We start from the raw sequence: 23,419 nt of genomic DNA, 5'->3' as shown, positions 1-23,419 counted from the left end.
CAGTGACTGTAAACCACATGAGAACAGGGAATATGTCTGTATACCAGGTATGTTTACCAGCCAGGGTAGTGATAAATAAAATTGTTATTTTATTTAAAAATAAAACACAATAAATGGCAGTTATTTGCAGAAAAACGGGGGTTTTGCTTTATAACTTTCACAGTTTTATTTTATTTGGGGAGTTACTAGTTTTTAGTGAAAAGAGCATTGACTGGAGTCTTTTTATCCTGCTTTGTAACCTTGGGAATTGAGCCTTGATTATTCATCCGGAACTGGTGGACTGATCTTGCAGTTGTGGGGACTGAATGAGTCTTACCTAGCAGTCTCTGGCACATACAAAGCACACACTGTATGTTCCTTTTTTTTTTTCCTGGCTATTCTTGTTGGTTCTCTCTCACACATACATATCACAAACACATGCCCCATAATAGACATGAGATTATTTTGGGGGGTTCCATTTAAAAATAAAAATACTGTAATTAAAGTTCTAGTAGAACCTCCTTAAAATCTTCAAGGCACTGATTCCTACATATCCCCTTCTTTATCTGTAAATCTTTTCCCTGAAAGTACCAAATGGAAGGTTACATTGTGATTATGAATGTATTTTGTCCTTGTGAAAATACAAAGTAGTGTGCAAATAACTTCGTATTTCATAGTGCCATTTTTTGGCATGCTGCAGCTTTGTTTTGTTATGTTTTTTATTCCTGCAGTGCAGTAATAATATGGCTTTGGGACAGATTAAAAATTTCGTTTCTTACCAACTTACTCTAAGTTAGATATAAAAAAAAAGTATTAATATAAACTTTTTTTATGAAATTTTCTCAGTATATCCACTACTAAATTTCTATTGCTTGAGCTTTTCTGTGAACTTAGAAATATTGTGATAACAGGGATTATTTAGAGTTGTTAATGAGATTCTTGTTACAACTTGAAAAAATATGCCAAGTAAGATGTCATGAGTCAAAATCGTGTGGTTCTTATCTTGATAAGATGGTTTTAGTTTAGTTAGCTTTATTCTGTTCTGAATTTTGTTTATTTTTCTTTTTGTCCAACAAACAGCTTTCAGATAGCTACTGGGATTTTTTCTAATCGTTTACACAAAAAATATTTTTTGTACAGTATTTCAGGGTATATTATTTTTCAGTTCTGTGGAAAAATTCTAATTCTGTTAAAACTTCTACACTGTGAAGTAGTCAATATCTCCTTTAGAAAAATAAATACGAATATATTTTGAAAGAAATTCTGAGTTTTCACACAAAACCATTTATCCAAGTCTTGTATTGAAATTGATATTATTTTTAAGTTTAATCAAGCTATCAAATTGGTCACAGTTAACTTTTGATTCAGGCAGTATCTTTCCAAGTATTAGTCTCAGGTTAGGGTAAAATATCAGGGGACAATATCAATACTTGGAGTTTTGAAAGCTTGAGGGGTTGTACTTTGATGCTAGATAGGGAAAAGTATGTTTCCGAAAAATTAATCTTATAGTCATATGACTGTATGTCATATTCATAGGAAGTGACAAAAATAAGAGATCTGGTCTCCAGTTATTACATTTGGCATTGTTACCTTTGGTGATAGACATGAATCGAGTTTTAAAGGCAAAAAAATGACTGATAGGAGACATTAACAATTACATTAGAGTTTCTCCCATAAGAGAACAGCTACTAGAATCAAAGTAACAAGCTTGAGATTGTGTATTTTGAAGAGAAAGATGTATTTTATTTCAACATGATGAGTTTAAGATGGCAGTGAGATTTATCAAAGAGAAATATGATAATGAAAATGCCGGTTGTCTTTGCACTTGATTAAGGAAGGTCATTAATAAAAGTTTATGAAACTTTTTTCCATCACAAAGAAAGAAATTGAGATTGACTCTCCGTTTGACTCTAGATCTGAACTGTTAAATTATTTTTCTTTTCATGCCATAGTTCACAAAGATGTCCAAAACGAATGGCTTATCAGAAGATTTGATATGGCACTGTAAAACACTGATTCAAGAAAGGGATGTAGTTATAAGGCTTATGAACAAATGTGAAGACATTTCAAATAAACTGACAAAACAAGTTACCATGCTCACTGGAAATGGAGGTGGATGGAACACAGAGCAACCCTCCATTCTAAACCAAAGGTAACACTTGTATGCACCTATTTATTGTTTTATCTCAGTTGTGTAAGGTTTTTTTTTTTATTTCTATATTGTGCCTTGGAAACTTAACCATGGAAATGATAGGAAAACTAATGTCAAAAGGGAAAACCAGGATTTCCTAAAGTGGTCCATAAGTGGTGTGTGAATTCTTTTCCATTGATCTCCTCTCCCCTTCTCCTCAGTCAGGATATTTTCCTCCATTATCACATCGTAAGTTAGAGGGAAAAAATATTATGGTCTTACATAACCTACGTTTTCCTTGTGATGACAGATAATTTCTTACACAGTCACAGAACCTGAAAAGGTGGTTTTAGCTACCTCTTTACTTAATTTAGGGCTTCGAAGAGTCAGCTGCTCAATAGTATCAACGTAAGAATTTGTCTTAGTTCAATTTCTTTTTAATCATGAATATCCTATATATGTGATTAAATGTTTTAAATGCTTTCAGAAGCCCAAATTTTAAATCTTTTTGAGATAAAAACACATAAAAAGTGAAAAGGACACTTCTATTAAATAGATTATGTAAGGAAAACTGATTTTTTTTAAAAATACATGAAGTATATTCCCCCACCTGTTGCTGTCAGTAAAATACCTTGTCAGAATTCTTGCAAAAAATAAGCACTAACGTATTTTCACTAAAAAAAAAAATTGTCCAACAACCAGAACATAACGAACACAGCATTTTGTGATTGTGAACATCCCTACTTTGCATGATGTTGGGATATGGTGGGTGGACGGTTGTTTTGAACTTCTTTTAAAAGTTTATTTTTAAGTTGTCTGGAAACCTAGAACTGTTCAGAATGCTTCCATTTTAAAAAAGGTATAAAATTGTTTACTGTGATAGTACATACAGGCAGAAACATGGAAACAATTGAGGTTTCTAAGATCAGAGCCTCGTTAGAATTACTTACGGTATATCCATACTCTGCAGTGTTATGTAATTTTTTAAATGAATTATTTCTGTTCAGAATATTTCTGGTAGGTATATAATAAGATTAGCACCAGGGCCTCATTAAAATTAATTACCTTCATTGGTGATTTTTTATACTTCGGATATTTTACTAAGTTAATGATCAAAGCATATTTGCTGATCATTGGTTAATTTAAAAAATCAAGATTAAAAAAAAAAAATCAGGATATGGTTACTGGCCTTTAATAGTAAGCTACAATCTTTTCTGTGCCCTTCTAGGGTGCTATGGGATGGTGTAGGGAAACGTGATGCAGTTCCCACAAAGAAGCTCTTTTCTCTGTTGCATAGAAAGAACTATGACCATGTCAGCAAATTCATCTCCTAAAAGTGTAGTTGGAGCTGCTCCTTCTTGTTCTACAGCATTGGATATGGGGAGTTCTTCACTCTACAAGGCTTACCCAGTTGAGTCTACTTTATCGTGATTTGGATTTTAAAAAATCAAGTGCTTTATTGCATCACTTAAAAAATTTCTCTCTTAAACCCACATCCACAAAGTCCTGTCACTTGTAAATAGTATGATCAGGTAATAAAGGTATTCTTTCCATTAGACTGAAGACTTTTTTATGAAATATTGAACAGATGAGAAAAATAGGTGGTTTTTTTTTTTTAGGTGCTTATTGGATCTTGTCCAAAGTACAGCTTCTGAAGCCCTATACAGATAGTCTAGAGTTTATTTAGATACACTTTTAGGGGGTGAAATTTGTTGTCTTGGCTTTTGTTTTAGCCAGTGTAAGTTGCACAAGCAACTTGCAGATTTTCACTTGGTATACTGGCCAAGCATAATGGCCAGTAGAGACATTTAAAGTACTTCCTTGCCTTGGGAAAGGGTTTATTAGTACTGAAGAAAATATTACGCAATCCTGATGAATAACCTGTTATGCTTTTACTTAACAGAATGAATTCTTTGTAGTAAAGTTTATTTTGAAGCAAAATTTTGTTAACTATTTTCCTATTATGAATTTATAAGAATTCTAACAGAAAAATAACCTTTTAGAGATAAAAGAAAATACAGACATAGTGTAACTATGACATATTTTTAACTGTGTAACCTGTTAAAGTCCTGGCAAAAGAAAAAATTCTCATATGTATCTCAAAACCATTAACATTCATAATCATTATTTTAAAACATCAGAATTAAAATTGCCTTAAGTTAAAATATAATAATACAGCGAGGGAAAAGTTAAAAAAACGAACCTTAGCATTACTCCTATTTTATTTCTATCATAAATGTAGCCATCTCTCAAGCTTTAGCTTTAATCAGCATTTTATCAGGTTTATACTTTTCTAACTGAAAAGATAGCTCACGTGTTCAGTGTAAAATAATATCTATTTATGTGTGTCCTGTCTTTTTCTGTGCTAAATCTACTAAGGTTCTTCTGATCTTGTTCAACCTCAGCTTGACAGGATGATTCCATATCCTTGTTCCTAAACAGTTGCTGTGAAACCATTTGACACTGACATCAAATACAGAGCTATACTGCAGACGTAATCCAACTAACTCAGAGTTCTATGATATAAATATTTTAGTAGCTTGGATACTGCTATTAGTACAAACTATTATTGTAGTAGTATTTTCAGCATTCATGTTATACTTAAGGAATATAAATTTTTGATCAACTAGCATCCCTAATCTGTTTCATATGAACTACTGCAAAAAGTTTAGCCTTCTACTTCTGCATTTTACACTTAAATTTAGCACGTTGTATATACTCCAGTTTTCTATTTCAGGCCTTTCTCACCTTTCAAAATAATTTTGAAGCTAGTGTTCTCTGACAGGAAATTTAAGCCCAATTTAATTTCCCTCTGAAAAGAAATCAGAGTAACTTATATCTGAAAGGATTTTACCCCCTTACAAAACAAGTAACTTTAAACATGCTGCCTTATTTTCTTTCATGACCTCAGAAAATCTTAAAATCACTCTTTTTCTCATTGGGAGGTAAGAAAATCTACAATGTCGGATAGTTATGGTCCCTCACTGAGAAGAGATCACTTACCCACCTCACAAGGTCCTGGCTATACTTCATACCATTCGGATAACCCTGAGCAGTTTATATTCTTACCTGTAAACTTACGGTTGGGGTTCATATGCAGTCAAAAGTTTTTAGAAAATGTTGAAATGTCAAAATTAATGGGAGGTGTAATTGTATAGCAACTAAATATTAGTGACTGACAAAGACTATAGCTGCCCTGTTTTAAAACTTGTCTTAACAAGTGAATTGGGAAAATGTTTGCCAAAACTGCATTTCCAGTGATCCTTCTGCTTTCTGAAAAGATTTGTGTTATGGGCACCAGTGCTGCAACAGACAGTTGCTTATAATTTAGATAATTTAGTTACTTGTAATTTAGATAAATCGAGCAGAAGAGCAAATAGACACATACATGTACTCAGTAAAGGTATTTAATGTCCTGATCAGAACAACTACTATAGCTGCTTTATGAGTGTGAATGAAACAATTGTATTTGAATAGAAAATTCAATGTAGAAGGTGGTTTTCAAAATCTCATCACTTTGTAAAATTTTATGTATAGTTAAGAATATTTTAATAGACTCATTTCTTAACATGTGTTAGTGATGCATAGATTCAGTCATTTTTGTTTGTTAAAATATTTTTTGCTTATTTGTGATTAGTTTACATTGAGATAGCATATTGGCTCTTGGCATATGTTTGTAAGTGATGTAATGTGCCTACCTTATTGAGTTTTTCATCATTTTCACGGAATGTGAACCTTAATCTGTAGGGGATGACTAAGACGTTAGGAATGACTCAGAAAAATAATAGAAAGTTCAATTTAAAAATAGAAAGTCGTGACTGTAGAGTAGGTGGGTCAGAGAGAGAAAACTTGCATGTTTGCTGTTTAGTGATTGAAGGCAGAGCTCTGGAACAGACCTGGATTGAATGCCAGCTCTACTCTACCACTGTAGACACAGATTTGGATAACTGTGACCTTAGGCAAGTTACTTAACTTCTTTGAATTCCAGGAAGGATTTCTCATCTATAAATGGAGATGATTATAGTAATAGTACCTACTTTATAATGTAGGTTAAATAAAGGAATAATGCATGTAAAGCCCATAGTAGAGTGTCTTGAGTCCAGTTATCAGCATTTGTTTTGACTACCAGTATAGTAGAATTTATCTGGATCTGAAAAATTGAAATACCTTCGATAGTATATTCTACTTAATATTGCTTTTCTAATGGCATAGAAATAGTACTGTCCAAGAAGACCAAAGACATTTTAAGAAATGAACTGTAAAGGCTTCAGCAACACTGCTGTCTTTTTTCTACCTCTACTTTTAATTTTTTCAGATGAGAAATGTTTTGCAGATTGCACACCCCACAGTTGAAGAATAGTTCTGATTTAAGATGGATACCTTTCTACCTTACCTGTTTGACCACTGTTCTAGTTAAAGTGTCTCGACTTCAGAATTTGACCCATTAACCATTTATCATACCCATGGCTGTGTCTAGACACGTTCCCTATGTGCAGATAGGATATGTGTAGCAGAAAGTAAAGGAACAGAATAAAAGCTGTAGAATGAGGAGCATGGCCTTGTCTTAAGTTTTTACGTTAACGTGGGGTTTAAGGCAATGGCACCCCACTCCAGTACTCTTGCCTGGCAAATCCCATGGACAGAGGAGCCTGGTGGGCTGCAGTCCACGGGGTCGCTAGGAGTCGGACACAACTGAGCGACTTCACTTTCACTTCTCACTTTCATGCATTGGAGAAGGAAATGGCAACCCACTCACCCACTCCAGTGTTCTTACCTGGAGAATCCCAGAGACAGGGGAACCTGGTGGGCTGCCGTCTGTGGGGTTGCAGAGAGTCAGACACTAGACTGAAGCTACTTAGCAGCAGCAGCAGCGAGTATAAGAATATGCTTTTGAGTGAGAGAGACTTTCTGAGTTAAAATTTTATCCATAAGATTTTGCTTTGTAGTTATGCAGCCTCAGGCAATTTGCTGAGCCTCAGGTTTTTTCATCTGTTAAAATGATAATAGCCTAACTCTGTGGAATACTAAAAGATTGAATGAGGTAATACCTGAAAATGATATTTTTGTGTATCTGTGTATATAATAGATGTTCAGTAAATACTAGTTTTTAACAACTTGAACTTTCAGAAAAAAACTATTGTTTTCGTCCACTGTAACGCTTCCATTTTACCTTTCAAGAAAGTTAATCCCAGGGATTAATCTGTTACGTGTTCACAAATTAAATCACATTTTGACACTTGCCTGCTGTTTTCTATTCATTGGTATTTATTGACGCCTAGCAAGTTTACATTTATACATAGTTCAAACATAAATACACAATGCATACATGCTCTGTAATTATATATACCAGCGACATTAAAGGTGATTGGCATTCATTCAGAAAGTGTTTATTAAATCAGCCTGGCAAAGTAGCAAATTATGCTTATGTTTTTGTTCTGATACTTTTAAGTTCCTCAGTATGCTAATACTCATTCATATGAATGCATTTTTCTAATATAAATGTTAGCTTTGTAATATGTTACCATAGTTAATAGTCTGATTGTTTATGTAATTAATTTCATAGCATTACATTTTAACTGAATATGATAATACCTTTTGTAATTCTTATTGCCAGAAGAAGTAAATCAACAAATACAGAATGCAATTTGAGAGACTTTTTAAAACGTGTTATGTTTTGGGTTCATTTTCTTAAGTGTAAATAGCTTTTATTAATAACAATAAGTTAAAAGGTAAGACCACATCTAGATACTTTCCTTTTTGTGTGCATTGTAAACCTAGAGAAAGTTAATAGAATTATAAATCTGTAACATTCGGTAACTTTCTCTTTACCAGTTTGTCACTCAAGCCCTATCAGAAGGTTGGTTTGAATTGGCTGGCATTGGTACATAAACATGGACTTAATGGCATTTTGGCAGACGAAATGGTAAGTAGTACTCCATTTCTAGGATATATTATTGGTAGGCATCCTTGCTGTCATTTAAAAAGTGAAAATTTCCCTTGACCCTGTTAGTTTACTGCTCTTACCAAAGTATAAGCCCTCTTACCCTTCTCAGTTTTCTATTGCTTATGTGAGTTTTAGCCTCCTTACTTCCTCTCAGAAATGAAAATAGTTTTTTTTGTCTTTCTCATCAAATTAATAAATATATATTTTTAAAATTAGGTGTTACATAAAAATACGTAGGGAAAAAAACAATATCACACATAATCCTATCACCTTAAAATAAGTATTTATTTTGCTGTATCTTTCCAAATTATTCTGCAGATGTGTTTGAACGCACCATACATATATACACATGTACTTACATATATATTATACTAAAAGAGATGTTACTGCATGTGCTTTTCTATAGCTGCCTTTAAAACTGATCATAGATACTTGTCCTTGTCAGTAAGTAAATCTACACATTTATCATCACCGTCATCTCAGCCATTTTAATTTTATTAGAGATCTCTGAGTTTCTGTTCTTTTCCCAATCACATTTTACTTGAAAGTAAGCTTAGGAAGTTCATTACAGCCAATAGTCCAAGTATTGTCATGTAGAAACTTGACCTTTAATCTAACTTGTACCTTCCTTCCACCAGCTATACTTTTTAAAAAGTGTTTATTAGAAATGAATCATGCTCAGTGGAGAAAATGTTTATTGAATATATATGCATTAGGCTGTGGTGGGGGCGGTGCTCACTCTCTTAAATCATGTCCGACTGTTTGTGACACCATGGACTGCAACATGCAGGCTTCCCTGTCCTTCACTGTTTCCTGGAATTTGCTCAAACTCATGTCTGTTGAGTCAACGATGCCATCGTCCAACCATCTGATCCTCTGTCTTCAGTCTTTCCTAGCATCAGGGTCTTTTCCTGTGAGTCAGCTCTTTTACACTGTATAGAGTTTCAAAGTAAAAATTGACAAGTGAAGATAATAATCCTTGTCCTCTGTTTTGCTTCTAGTAAAATAATCGTCAGTATTTTAAGACAATTCCTACATGTACCTCATACTTTTGTTAAAACATACAAGTGATTTAGAAAAGTGAATAATATATGCGGGATTTAAAAATAATTAGAAGTTATATATAGAATATAGAATAGTATAATTGTGGAAACTGGACTTGGAAATCAAATCTGGGTTCTGGGTCTACATTTGTCTTTCATGGGCCGCCTAACCTTTACCAAATGACCTAATCTCTCAAGGCTAAAGTTAGTAAAGCATAGGTAATTCCTATATCATATTTGGTATCAATGAGATATGTTATGTGGAACTGTTTTTGTATCCTGTAAAGTACAATATTTATGATAAGGTAGTGTCTGTTAGGGCTTCCCTAACAAAATATTAAAGACAGGGAGACTTAAACAACAGAAATTTCTCTTAGTTCTGGAGACTGGAAGTCTAAAATTGAAGTATTGGCAGGTTTGGTTTCACCAGAGGCTCCTGTCTGGTTTGTAGATAGACACATTGCTGTGTCCTCACATGGCTTTTCCTGTGGGCACATTCAGTCTTTCTTCTTAAAGATAAGGGTTGGGCCCTTACCCTTATGACTCTATATTTAACTTATCTCTTTAAAAGCTTAATCTCCAAAAAATCTTAACATTTGGAGTTAGGACTTCAACATGTAAATTTGAGGTTGAGAGCAATTCAGTTCCTAACAGTTGGCAATGTTTAGCTCTCCTGAGGAGCTATTCTTCCTCTCTAGCCTTTTTTGAAGAAGGAAATGGCAACCCACTCCAGTACTCTTGCCTGGAAATCCCACAACCGGATGAGCCTGGTAGGCTACAGTCCATGGGGTCATGAAGAGTTGGACACGACTGAGCAACTTCACTTCACTTTTCACTTTCATGCATCGGAGAAGGAAATGGCAACCCACTCCAGTGTTCTTGCCTGGAGAATCCCAGGGACAGGGGAGCCTGGTGGGCTGCCATCTGTGGGGTCACACAGAGTCAGACACAACTAAAGCGACTTAGCAGCAGCAGCAGCCTTTTTTTAATATAATACTTTATTGATGTGCATACAAATTTCCAGCTTAGTGACTTTTTACATGTATGCACACCCATGTGACTGCCTCTCAGTCAACATTTCCATCATCCCAGAAAATTGCCTTATGCTCCTTTTCAGTCATAAACATCACCACTATTCTGACACCTATCACAGTACAATAATTCTTTCTGATTTCTGAACTTGATATGAATAGATCCATACAGTATATACTGTTTAAATAGTTTCTGGTTCATTTGGTACATAATAAAATTACTAAGATTAAGCCATGCTCTTCCATGTATCAGTGGGTGGTGGTGGTGGTTGCTTTTTATCCACTTTTCTGGCAGTTTAGATTATTGATGACAGTTTAGATTATTTCCAGTGTGTGGTTATTATAATAAAAGTGCATCAATATTCTTACCCAAGATTTTTCATGGACATATGCTGTCATATCTCTTGAATATATTCTTAGGAGTAAAATTGCTGAGTAATAGGATGGGTATATATTCAACTCCAGTTGGTCAATGGAACGCTGTTTTCTATCAATCCAATATGTATTAAATGGTTGCTTTATATTAACAATTACCAAAATTATATCCTTTATATGCAAGCAGAGGTCTTTCATTTTAGTGTGTATCACATACTAACTAGCAGTTAAAATACATCCCACTCTTTACGTTGTAGTATCACTTGGAGATTATGATCTGTTTTATGGTTATTGAGAACTAAGAATTTAGTAGAGTTGCATTGTGGGGAATCATAAATAAATAAAACCAGAAATATTCTTTTTTCTTTCCTTTTCCCGTATTTATTTGGGTCTTTGGTTTGTTTTTATATTTAATATGTTTTCTTTTAAACTTTTATTTTAGGGCCTGGGAAAAACTATTCAAGCCATTGCATTTCTGGCGTACCTCTATCAGGAGGGTAATAAAGGTCCTCATTTGATTGTTGTTCCAGCATCAACTATAGGTTTGTTATTACTGTGGACAATTTTACTCGACTAAATAGTGTTTTATATGAAGGGAAGAAAAAGTGTGTGTGTGTGATTTCTTAGTTTGTGGAGGTGGATGTTCATTTTTGTGATTTCCTCATAACTTTTCTCCCTTTGCGTATGTGTGTTATTATACTGGAAGTCTTTTTAAAGAAAATAACTCCAGTATAAGTAAGTTATTCATCTTATAAATTATTACAGATCAAGTATCATTTGAAAAGATTATTTGTTTTTGTAATACTTTTAAATTGTTTCATGAGTAACTAATTTAAGGGAAGCTAGGTGATTTAAACTTATAACTAAACATTTATTAAGTGAGAAATATGCAGTTCATCCCAATTCAAATTACTGTTTCATTCTTTTTCAACTGATTGTAGACTGGAGTCAGAGAATATATGTATGAACGTAACACCACCCCTAAAAAAAAGAAACGTCAAAATTAGAAATTAATAATCATCTGTAAATATAATGATTGGCCTTCCGCTCTTTATTTTGGTGCCACCTGAAAATCTCAGGGATAACATTGTGAAGTCTGTGATTTTTCACAATCATCTTCTGTTAACTTTTTAAAAGAAGAATTTCCCGGTAGAACTTGTTAGACTTTAGTGTTCATTTCATTGCACACATATATACTTTGTAGCAGATGCTACAAGTAATATCTCTTTTGTCCCATAGATAACTGGTTAAGAGAAGTTAATTTATGGTGCCCCACTTTAAAGGTGCTCTGTTACTATGGTAAGAATTTGTCATTATTCTCTTAGCTTTGGAAACGTCTTTAAAATCTTAACATACAGTTAAGTACAATAAATACAATCAATTTGTATGTTTCATCTTTAAATTCTAGGTTCTCAAGAAGAACGTAAACAGATTAGATACAACATTCATAGTAGATATGAAGAATACAATGTAATCGTGACCACGTAAGTATTGAGAAAAAAAAAATTGGAAGAGAAAAAATTGTTTTACAGCCACCAAATCTTTTTTAAAAAATGTTTTAAAAATAGTAGTAGTAAAATGAAATAAAATTTATGCTAAGGACTATGCAACAAAAGTAATAGAATGAGTTATGTTGAAGATTTACGCATTTTTCAGTTTGGTGGATAGTACCATAAAAGAGAGTGAAAAAGTTGGCTTCAAGCTCAACATTCAGAAAACGAAGATCATGGCATCTGGTCCCATCACTTCATGGGAAATAGATGGGGAAACAGTGGAAACAGTGTCAGACTTTATTTTGGGGGGCTCCAGAATCACTGCAGATGGTGACTTGCAGCCATGAAGTTAAAGACGCTTAACTCCTTGGAAGAAAAGTTATGACCAACGTAGATAGCATATTCAAAAGCAGAGACATTACTTTACCAATTAAGGTCCGTCTAGTCAAGGCTATGGTTTTTCCTGTGGTCATGTATGGATGTGAGAGTTGGACTGTGAAGAAAGCTGAGCGCCAGAGAATTGATGCTTTTGAACTGTGGTGTTGAAAAAGACTCTTGAGAGTCCCTTGGACTGCAAGGAGATCCAACCAGTCCATTCTGAAGGAGATCAGCCCTGGGATTTCTTTGGAAGGAATGATGCTAAAGCTGATGCTCCAGTACTTTGGCCACCTCATGCAAAGAGTTGACTCATTGGAAAAGACTCTGATGCTGGGAGGGATTGGGGGCAGGAGGAAAAGGGGATGACAGAGGATGAGATGGTTGGATGGCATCACTGACTCGATGGACATGAGTCTGAGTGAACTCCGGGAGTTGGTGATGGACAGGGAGGCCTGGCGTGCTGCGATTCATGGGGTCGCAAAGAGTCGGACACAACTGAGCAACTGAACTGAACCATAATAACGCTTTTTAATTAATTCTGTAGGAGACCATGATTAAAAGAATTCATCCAGAATTCATCTTTTCTTAATAAAAGAGACTCCATTTTCATATATAGTCTTGTACTGCTAGCTGCTGTTAACTGTTATTTCTTGGATTCACTCTGCCAGTTTAATACAATGAACAACTAAGCACAGCACATTATATTCTTAACAGAAATGTCTTAGCTTCATGTTTTTTTTTTCCTTACTGCTTCTTAAAATATAATAGTTCATAAAGCAAAGTATGTGATAATTGCAGATCACATAAATTGTACCCAAATTGGCCTCTTCCTAGATGTGTAGAGATTGTCTAATTGCAACACATAAATCGTCTTTTATATTGCAGCTTTTGTAACTTGGTTACATGCACATCCTCCTCCTGGTAGCTCAGATGGTAAAGTATCCACCTGCAGTGCAGGGTACCTGGACTGGATCCCTAAATCAAGAAGATCCACTGGAAGAGGGAATAGCTACCCACTCTAGTATTCTTGCTTGGAGAATTCCATGGACAGAGGAGGCTATAGTCCATTAGATTGCAAAGAGTCAGACACAACTGAGTGACTAACACATACACACTTACATGTACATCAGTAATTATTGGATATAACTGCATCAGTACTTACTTGAGTACCAGCTGTGTTAGGTACTAGCTATTAAAAATATATAAAAATAATTTTTTAAAACATTAATCTCACGAGTCCACGCTTTTAAAGGTTTATTCTTAGAGACTGATTTTTTATTTTGGTGACAGGTATAACTGTGCCATCAGCAGTTCTGATGATCGTAGTTTGTTTCGTCGGCTGAAACTGAATTATGCAATTTTTGATGAGGGCCATATGCTGAAGAATATGGGCTCCATCCGCTACCAGCACCTTATGACAATTAATGTAAGAGAATGTTCTCTGAATTTTTCCAAGTATGATAAAATTTCAGATTGTGTGTGTGTGTGTGTGTGTGTGTATGGTATCTTATATTAGGCACCAGTAAACTTTTTCTGTATAGGACCAGATAAGTAACTTTTCATGGCTCCATGAGCCATAGATAGGTACTATCACTTGTTTTTTGCTTTTTCTTTTTTTTAAACCCTTTAAAAATGTAGAAACCATTCTTAGCTCATGAGCTTCAGTTTGCCAACCTTTGTACTATAGGATAAACTGTATGGATATCAGAGGTAATCTATCTTCTTTCATTGCTTCATAGAAAAGTAATGTGGGAACATGAGTTACCCACTTATAAACTGACTTTTATACATTCAATATTTTATTACTAATAATGATTTTAATTTTTTTCTCCTCCACTGAGGGAGATAACCAAAAAGTATATAGATATTTTTTTCTTTTAAGGCAACACTAATCTAAACTTATCTTTGTTCATAGGCAAATAACCGTCTGCTGCTCACAGGCACACCTGTGCAAAATAACCTGTTAGAACTCATGTCACTGTTGAATTTTGTTATGCCGCATATGTTCAGTAGTAGCACCAGTGAAATACGAAGAATGTTTTCTTCTAAGACAGTAAGCATAAATTCATATTTTTTTCTCAAATGTCTTACTTTGTGTTTTATCTGGATCATTTTTTAATTTTGTCTTTTTTCTTGTTTTCGTCGGACTTGTGTCCTTATGAAATAAGTTTGAGTGGTTGATATCCCTGTATTTGGATGAGTTGGGAAGTCAGCCAAAATACAACGGGAAATAAACTGGAGGCTTCTATAATCATTGTGTGAAAGTTTTGGTTTTTAATATCCTGATTTTCTGAATCATCGTTTCAAATCAATGGATAGCTCAGATATTTAATATGTGGAGAAAGTTTGATCATATCATTTTCTTTTTTAAAATTAGATATATGAGCATTTTTTTTAATAGGTAAACTATAAAGCCAGGCAAAGATAGAATATCCCAAAAATTCATATACTGGGAGATATGTTTTGCATTAACACTCCATAAATTAAAAGTCACAATAAAGAAATCTTATTTAGAAGAAAATATGGTTAATTTTTTCCCTGTTACTTAGAAAAAGTGAGAGTGTAGTTTTCAGGAACTCTGATTTTCCAGCACAACAATGTTTATATAGGTTCTTGACACTCTCCCAAATCACATGTATTTTGTGAGAATTTTCTGATAATCTTCTACTGCCAGCTGCCTTTCTAATTTCACTAATATATTCCCTCCCACTTGGTGGCCTTAGCAGATCAGAGGATATGGAGGATTCCTTTAAAATCTTAGAATAAAATTCCTCTTCTCCAAAATTAACAGGTTTTGGCTAGGAACTACCCTATTTCTGTAGACTAATGATTTGCATCACCTGTACTAGCTTTCTTTGGGGGCCATTTTCCACAAATAGATACAAGTTTCTACTTCTCTCTCTCTTTACCTCCACCCAAACTCCCTTAAATACACACATATCTTTTTAAGAGAGTTATCTGTGTAATCAGTAATGACTCATCAGTTAGTTACTTCTGAACAGTATCCTAGTGCAGTTCAATTTCATTACCCCCGGAGAGTACATGATTTGTCACAAAACCTGAAAGTACATGTGGAGTCTTAAGAACTATATGTCAGCCCAGAATTCAAGTTCCATCTAGAATGAACTGAATTTCTATGGGAAACAACTCAGAATGTAGTGAGGGAGAGTTTCATGTTGTGTAATAACATTAAAATGTCATGTTCTTACTTTACTTAGAAATCAGCAGATGAGCAAAGTATATATGAAAAGGAGAGAATAGCACATGCAAAACAAATTATAAAGCCATTTATTCTCAGAAGAGTAAAAGAAGAGGTAACTCTTATCTGTGTATTTTTATTATGATTGGTTTTAAAATCTTTTTTACTCTTTATTTGAATGATCTGCTTAAACTGTTTTCCTTTCACAGGTTCTCAAGCAGCTACCCCCCAAAAAAGATCGAATTGAGTTATGTGCAATGTCAGAGAAGCAGGAACAACTGTATATGAATCTCTTCAACAGATTGAAAAAGTCTATCAATAACCTGGGTATATATAACCTTATTTTCACAATTTTATGTAAAGAATAATCCTGTACTGGGACTACTTTTTTGTTTAATCATATGATAGTGGGATTTGCTTTTTTTTTTTTTTTTAAGTTGGAATTTGAAGAAATAGTTTTAAAACCTTTTGTTTGCATTGAGATGTATTTCAGCAAGTGGCCATCAACTTTTTTTTTTTTTATGTGTACTTTTTGGATCACAGAAAAAAATACAGAAATGTGCAATGTCATGATGCAATTGAGAAAAATGGCCAATCATCCTTTATTACATCGCCAATATTACACAGCTGAAAAACTCAAGGAAATGTCTCAGCTTATGCTAAAGGTAAGGATATTCTATGCTAACAATAAGCTTTATTAGCACTATTAAGCTTGAGATTCATTGTTAGTCTAAAAGTCAGACCACTGAACCTAATAAAGATATTAACCCTTTAACCAAATATTTAAGAAAAACATTTTTAAGACAAAGTTGAAAACAATTAGGAGACATAAGAGCCAAGAAGGACTGACAGTCTACATCAAGAGTCAGCCAACTGTGACCGTGAGGCCAAATATGACAGTAGCTAAGTTTACAAATAAAGCTTTGTTCTAACACAGCCATAAGCTTTTGTTTCCGTGTTTTCTGTAACTGTTTTATATTAAACTCATGGGAAATTTTAGACATGTAAAAGTGGAGAGAATTGTATAATGAAAGTTTCTACCTGTGTAAACTTCGCCCATATTCTACAGTTATCATCTGGAATGAGACTGCTATCTCTTGTTTCACCTAGAATCTTCCCCAGGATTATTTTGAACCAAATTCTAGACATTATTTCAACTGTAAATATATCAGTATGTTATCTCTAAAACAGTAAGAACTTATCTGTATTATAGCCAAAAAAATAATTATTAATTTCCTTTGCCAAATCTGTTGCACTGAAAGATCTGAACAATTTTATTAGATTGTTCTAATCATATTATAAATTATCTTCATTTTGAGGTGTATATTGTTTTGTTTTATTTTGAGGAACCTACACATTGTGAGGCTAACCCTGACCTGATCTTTGAAGATATGGAAGTTATGACAGATTTTGAATTACATGTACTTTGTAAACAGTATCGACATATTAATAACTTCCAGTTAGACATGGACTTGATTTTAGATTCTGGAAAATTTCGAGTTTTAGGATGCATCTTGTCTGAATTGAAGCAGAAGGTACTAAAGAATAATATTTCTCCCTTATATGTTTTCCCAATTAGTTCAGCTACTTTAAAAGTAGTTCTGGCATGATTTGACTTTCTTGAAGTTTTAGCCTGTGTTCTACAGTCTTCTAGAAATTAATGTTTTGAGCATTTTTTGGATATATTTGGGCATGTTTTCCTGATTACTTTTCCTCCATCTAATAGAAGTTAATAGAATATATATTTTTAAAATAATCTTAATTGTCATTATTTCATAGGTGGCATTCTATATAATTACTTCAAAATTAGTATTTTGAAGATACAATGGTAACATAAATTAATCCTTATATGTGAGCATTAACATAAATTAATGCATAATGTTTACATGTGAAATAGATTTGTAAGATCACAATCTAATTAGTATTTTTTGTAGCTATTCCTATTAATTAGTCTTAAAAATCAATTTTAGGTCCAAAGTTTAGATAATTTATATATAATCTAAAATAAGAAATTTATCTTCGCTGTGATTACTTGATTATTATTATTATTAAAGAGGCAGTTTTTCATTAGATACTTATCATTTTATCTTTTATGTATCTAACTAATATATGTATTTCCACAGGGTGATAGAGTTGTATTATTTAGCCAATTTACCATGATGCTGGATATTTTAGAGGTTCTCTTAAAGCATCATCAGCATAGGTACCTCAGATTAGATGGGAAGACTCAGATTTCTGAAAGGTTGGTATACTTTGGTTTCAGAAAATATCTCTACCTTACTCTCAAATAAGAGTAAATGTTAGAATTTTAAATGTCTAGAGCTTTTCATGGAATTGTATATTGCTTTGAATCTTATGTTTGTTCATTACCCTAAGACGAGGAAAATTTAATTTTTGTTCTGAATCATATTCAGATATATTTTGAAACAGCTAGTAGAGTTATATGTATGTCAGTGCTTTTCTCTTTGAAAATCATTCCGAGCCTAAAGCACATTATCTTTAAACCAAGATTACCTTAAAATCTTGGACTTTTCTTATTTTGAGGGTAGTTGAGTAAGTTTGGGGTTTTCGTTGTCTTAAAAGCAGTGCTTTTTCTAGTGTGTTTAAACTGCGTTATATCTTTGGTTTATTTTTTTATCAGCTAGAGTAAGTTTTTTTTTCCTGCGTTGAATAGGAAGAGAAGTAATGCCAAAGAGAATGAACATTATAGTTTAATCTTGAAATGCATAGTTCATCAGGGATATTGTCTGTGAGTCATAGCTGACTGACTCTAAGAAGGTTAACGATCACAAAGCCATATCAAAATTTAGAAAAGCCAAGAGTCTTTTAACAAAAGACAAAATTAATTAGGAATTAATCAAATCTGCATAGTTGTGGCACCCCACTCCAGTACTCTTGCCTGGAAAATCCCATGGACAGAGGAGCCTGGTAGGCTGCAGTCCATGGGGTCGCGAAGAGTCGGACACGACTGAGTGACTTCACTTTCCACTTTCATGCAATGAAGAAGGAAATGGCAACCCACTCCAGTGTTCTTCCCAGGGACAGGTAGCCTGGTGGGCTGCTGTCTGGGGTTGCACAGAGTCGGACATGACTGAAGTGACTTAGCAGTAGCAGCAGGGAGATAAATGGTATAGAAAAGGAAAATAACTAGAGTGCCAAGAGCATATATTTACATCTTGAAGTTTATTTTTCATGTGATGTGATTGCTTTCAGTTTTCACTATAAACCTTTTTGTGAGATTTAACCTAATATATTTATCTTCTAGGATTCATCTAATTGATGAGTTTAATACCGATATGGATATCTTCGTCTTTCTGCTGTCAACAAAAGCTGGTGGCTTAGGAATAAACCTGACTTCAGCAAATGTTGTCATCCTTCATGATATTGACTGTAATCCTTACAATGACAAACAAGCAGAAGATAGATGTCATAGAGTAGGCCAGACAAAGTGAGTGTTTGCAGTTGAAACTTATTTTTAATTAAATGGCAGTTTAATTTCTATAGAATATTAGAATATGATCTGTCAGATGTCCTCTCTTAGCTTTTTGTTTTTGTATTTTCAGCAAAGCAAGGCTCCTGTGGTATTTTATACCAACAGTGTTGGATATGAACTCCACTATATAACCTATTCATATTCTAGTAATTAAAGCAGGGAATTCCCTGGAGGTCCAGCGGTTAGGACTAAGCACTTTCACTGCCAGGAGAGCGGGTTCAATCCCTGGTTGGGAAACTAGGATCCCGCAAGCTACATGGTGTAGCCTTAAAAATAAAACAGAATAACCTCCCACCCTCAGTCCATATCGGTCTGCAACTAATGAAAACGAAGTCCTGCCAATGGCCCAGCCCCTTTGAAAAAGATTAGTAATTGAAATAACTTCTTGTTAAGCCATGTAAGAGCCAGACAGATTTGATAATGTGATACAGTTGCTACCTTCTTACCTCATAGGAAGTAGGTTATGTGAGCTGTAGGTATTTTAGGTGAAAGTTAAATTAGACATTGCTCACAGGACATAAAGAGGTGAAAATACCTATAATTCAGCTCTGTTCTCAATGTAAACAGCAAACAATCAGTCTTTGTGGGGTATTTTACTGTATTTCCAAAAGACATTGATAAGTTCAGTTATGAACCAAATATTTATTAGTCCTTATTATAGAACTAAAACCTCCTATGTAATCTTTGTACTTTACAACACTTCCATGCTTTTTGTACTAAATTATATCTCTTGGAACCTGATAAGCAAAGCATGTTCTTTGTTAAAATGAAATACCTACCTGAACCCAAAATTGTTTGTTGTAATTCAGTTATACCAGCAATTTTTATAGATACCTTTTTCTTGTCTCTTGAATCAATAAGTGACATGCTCAGAAAATGTCAGTCTTAAGTAGTGTGAATAAAAGAACTTAAATTTATGGATGTATTCATTAAAACAATTTTCTAATTATTCTTAAGGCATTCTTAAGTGATTTATGTATTTCATAGTTTATATATATCAAATAATTTTATATTAAGTAACCAGTGGACATATCTTGTGTTTTCTTTAGAGAAGTACTAGTTATAAAATTAATAGGCCAAGGGACAATTGAAGAATCCATGCTAAAAATTAATCAACAGAAATTGAAACTAGAACAAGATATGACCACAGTAGATGAAGGTAAGTTTTTTGTCAGCATAAAATATGGAAGGGCATCAATTTAGCAGTAGCAGGGAGTAACAAAGATGGTCTGAGTCCTTGATTGGTATGCAGATTATGGATAGCACAGGAGAAGATAAGCATAGTTGTGTCAAAAGTACTGCAATAACTAAGATCATTTTGCCAGAACTGATAAAACCACTTTGATTTTGAAAAATCCTGTCTCTTCCATTCTCAGTCTCTGACACAAAAATATCCCAGAAATAAAATTGGGTCCATAATTTTATCTGCAGTTTTATAATTTACTTACTATATTAGAAATATCTATGAATCCAGAGCACATGGCACAATATTAAGTTCTTAAGAACTCTAACATTTATATTAATTTCATTTTGACTAGCAAAATACTCATTACTCTAGAGTACAACACAATGCACTTATTAAAAAATTGAATAATTTTAAAGAGCAATTGGATATTAGAAACAGTCATCAAATAGAACTGTCTCCATTTCCTCCATCTTTTTGAAGAGAATGATTTTTAAAGTTTTAATTTTATTAAAAAGGTAGATAAGGCCACATAGTTCAAGATTCCTAAGATATAAAAAGGCAAATAAAAGCCTCCTTCCCACCCTATCACCCAGCTTCCTCATAAAGTTTATTTTTTATTGTATGACCAATTATTTCTGCATCTTATTTTTTTATGTGATGTTAAATTTGGATTTCATGGACTGTTTTCAAGTCTTTGGACAAGCTCAGAGGCAAGCATGTCAGTGAATTTCCTGAGAGTTTATACAGTGGTTTGTCATCTTATGCATTTTTTTGCTGAAAGGAGAAGAGTAGATAAAAGTTTTGTTTAGACTATAGCTGGGGTCTGTATGAGCGACAGAGAAAGAGAGACACCTGGATAAGTGGGGTCTTGTTTAATTGAAATTTTCTTTAAGTCAATGATGGTATCTTTGGACTGAAAATAAGTTTAGAGGAAATTATTTCTGTTTGGATTTGTGAGTTTTGTCTTTATTTTCACATTCAGATTGTTATATAGATGCTTTTATTTAGTGAACCTGAGGAGTAAATACTATGTGGTCTATAAATAGGATATGATCCAGGCTATCTGTATCTGTCTCTTTATATCTTTATCAAATCAGAAAGAGAAGCTGTAGACTGCTCTGCTGGCAATGTGAACATGAGCACAGGGGAAGTAGCCCTAATATTATTTGTAGGAATTTGAGAAGATTTTTAACAGGGAGTAACACTGAATCAAACTGGGCTTTGAAAGGTGATTAAGAATTCACCAAAAGTAGAGAAAATTGGAAAGAAGTATGCTTCATAAAACATTTTTATCAAACTTGTAACACCAGTTTCTGACCTGCAGGTGACGAAGGAAGTATGCCAGCAGATATAGCCACGTTACTAAAAACATCAATGGGCCTGTGAAATGAGAATTGTTCATTCCTAACTGATGAGGAAGTATCAACTTGGTGCACTCAAGGACATTTACATTATGATGACCATGGGGTTTATGAACATTTATAACTTTTTATAATTTCCATATTACATTTCTCATAGTATGGACAACTTTTTTGCCACTAACTGAATTCTCCAGATGCTCACATGTGAAATTTCAAAAAAAGCCACGAATATGTAGTCTTGAAGATGTTAAATAATCATTTTACAAAACAGTTTTCTGAATGGGGATTAGTTGGTGATTGTTTGTAACAAATACGCTAATGCTTTAGAAATGTCAGTATTTTTGTAATTATTTCTACCTCCAAATATATATATATATTGTCTTTCACTGGATAATGTGTGTAGATTTTTACATGTGCCTTATTTGACAATGCTTATGTCTTGTTTTTGCTCGTCTCATTTGAAGGTTCTTTTTTTATTATGTTAAAGAATGCAGCTGTATAGATTATATAGCTTTCATTTTATTGCTATTTGAAACAGATGTTCACCACTGTCAACAAGAACTCAACCTGAATTTAAAGGTGGCATTCCATATACTAACCCCCAGCCCAGGTCCTCCCAAGTACTTCTGTTAACACAAATTTGTTTGGCTAGGCACTAAGTTGTTTTCCAGTGAATAGTAACTGAAGAACCCTTTATCTTACTCCACGAAGTAAATCCTCCTGTTCATTTCCCAACTGCACTAACTGTGCTTACTATTCTACCTATTCTTGTGCATGTTTTCATTATTTTCCCTCTCCTGGCTTTTGCTTCTATTGAAACTGTTGCCCAGTCATTTCTGCTCCACTTCTCTTTACTCTAAGTAGTAGTTTATACCTGCCACATCTCCACATATCAGCAAAATGTTGGTGACATTTTTCTAGTCTGGCAGAACTAATCTGATTCACTTCAAAGCAGACTGAATGTGACTTCATTTTAAAGCAGCATTAGGTACTGCATGGAAATAGGTCATTAACTTTGAATTCTTATCAAAATATAATTTACCACTTTGCAGAATTTCCAGTACAGGACCTCCTGAAGAGAGAGCCATTCTTCAATTCCAATTCAGTGTGGGTGACAAAGTGAAATTTAGAAGTAAAGTTGTCTACTTGATATTTAAGTCTTTATTAAATCTTTCTTTAAATTTTTGCCTGTTGGTCTATATTGCTGTTTTTATTATGCATCAGTTTCTTTGTATAACTTGTGAGTTTCATGTGTTTTGTTTTATTATGTAAATATCATTATAAATAAACTTATTTATAAATCAAAGATTTGTTCATTATTGAAGATTATACTTTAACGACATCCTGACTTTCTAAGTTTCTAGAGTAATAGAACTCTTCAGTTGAAGGCTAATGAAGCTCTTATAGTGATTCTTCAGATATTTTAGACCCTGAAAACCCATGACTCAGTAGACTTATCCAGTCTTGAAAGTGAAAGATTGAAAGGACTCTGCAAATAGTATTACTACCTCCTTCTACATCATGGTACCCAAATCACTTAATATTGTTGAGAATGTTACCTTCTAAAAATCTTAAATGGGTTCCTTGTAACTTTCTTGTATTAATGTGTCTTCAGTGATAGGCTGTTTCTTTTGTTGTTGTTTAATCCATATTTTTATGTTTAATTAAATGTAGTTGGGTTCTCCTTGTAAAGCTCTGTTATGTTTTTGGCTTAATAAAAATAATTATGATCATAAGTTGTATTATCATACATTTTGTAGTAGTTTCTGTATTGAGCACGGATGGTATTATGTGCTTAATATTGTC

The 23,419-nt window shown here is 33.7% G+C and overlaps 1 protein-coding gene across 1 annotated transcript in view; it reads left to right on the top strand.

The window, feature by feature from the left end:
• The window catches only part of SMARCAD1 (SWI/SNF-related, matrix-associated actin-dependent regulator of chromatin, subfamily a, containing DEAD/H box 1), an 88,096-nt gene extending 66,458 nt beyond the window's left edge, over positions 1 to 21,638 (top strand). The window contains exons 9-23 of the mRNA XM_052642000.1: positions 1,932 to 2,131; positions 7,943 to 8,033; positions 10,946 to 11,045; positions 11,743 to 11,802; positions 11,912 to 11,987; positions 13,665 to 13,800; positions 14,290 to 14,427; positions 15,593 to 15,688; positions 15,783 to 15,900; positions 16,117 to 16,238; positions 16,920 to 17,108; positions 17,697 to 17,815; positions 18,839 to 19,021; positions 20,116 to 20,225; positions 21,577 to 21,638. Coding sequence (XP_052497960.1) covers positions 1,932 to 2,131; positions 7,943 to 8,033; positions 10,946 to 11,045; positions 11,743 to 11,802; positions 11,912 to 11,987; positions 13,665 to 13,800; positions 14,290 to 14,427; positions 15,593 to 15,688; positions 15,783 to 15,900; positions 16,117 to 16,238; positions 16,920 to 17,108; positions 17,697 to 17,815; positions 18,839 to 19,021; positions 20,116 to 20,225; positions 21,577 to 21,638 — 1,800 coding nt within the window. The remainder of the gene's footprint in view (positions 1 to 1,931; positions 2,132 to 7,942; positions 8,034 to 10,945; positions 11,046 to 11,742; positions 11,803 to 11,911; positions 11,988 to 13,664; positions 13,801 to 14,289; positions 14,428 to 15,592; positions 15,689 to 15,782; positions 15,901 to 16,116; positions 16,239 to 16,919; positions 17,109 to 17,696; positions 17,816 to 18,838; positions 19,022 to 20,115; positions 20,226 to 21,576) is intronic.
• The last annotated feature ends 1,781 nt before the right edge of the window (positions 21,639 to 23,419 follow it).

The sequence above is a fragment of the Budorcas taxicolor genome, chromosome 6, assembly GCF_023091745.1.
Source record: "Budorcas taxicolor isolate Tak-1 chromosome 6, Takin1.1, whole genome shotgun sequence".
Taxonomy (NCBI): Eukaryota; Metazoa; Chordata; class Mammalia; order Artiodactyla; family Bovidae; genus Budorcas; species Budorcas taxicolor.
The sequence above is the reverse complement of the archived record's forward strand: the minus strand, read 5'-3'. Positions and strand labels throughout refer to the sequence as shown.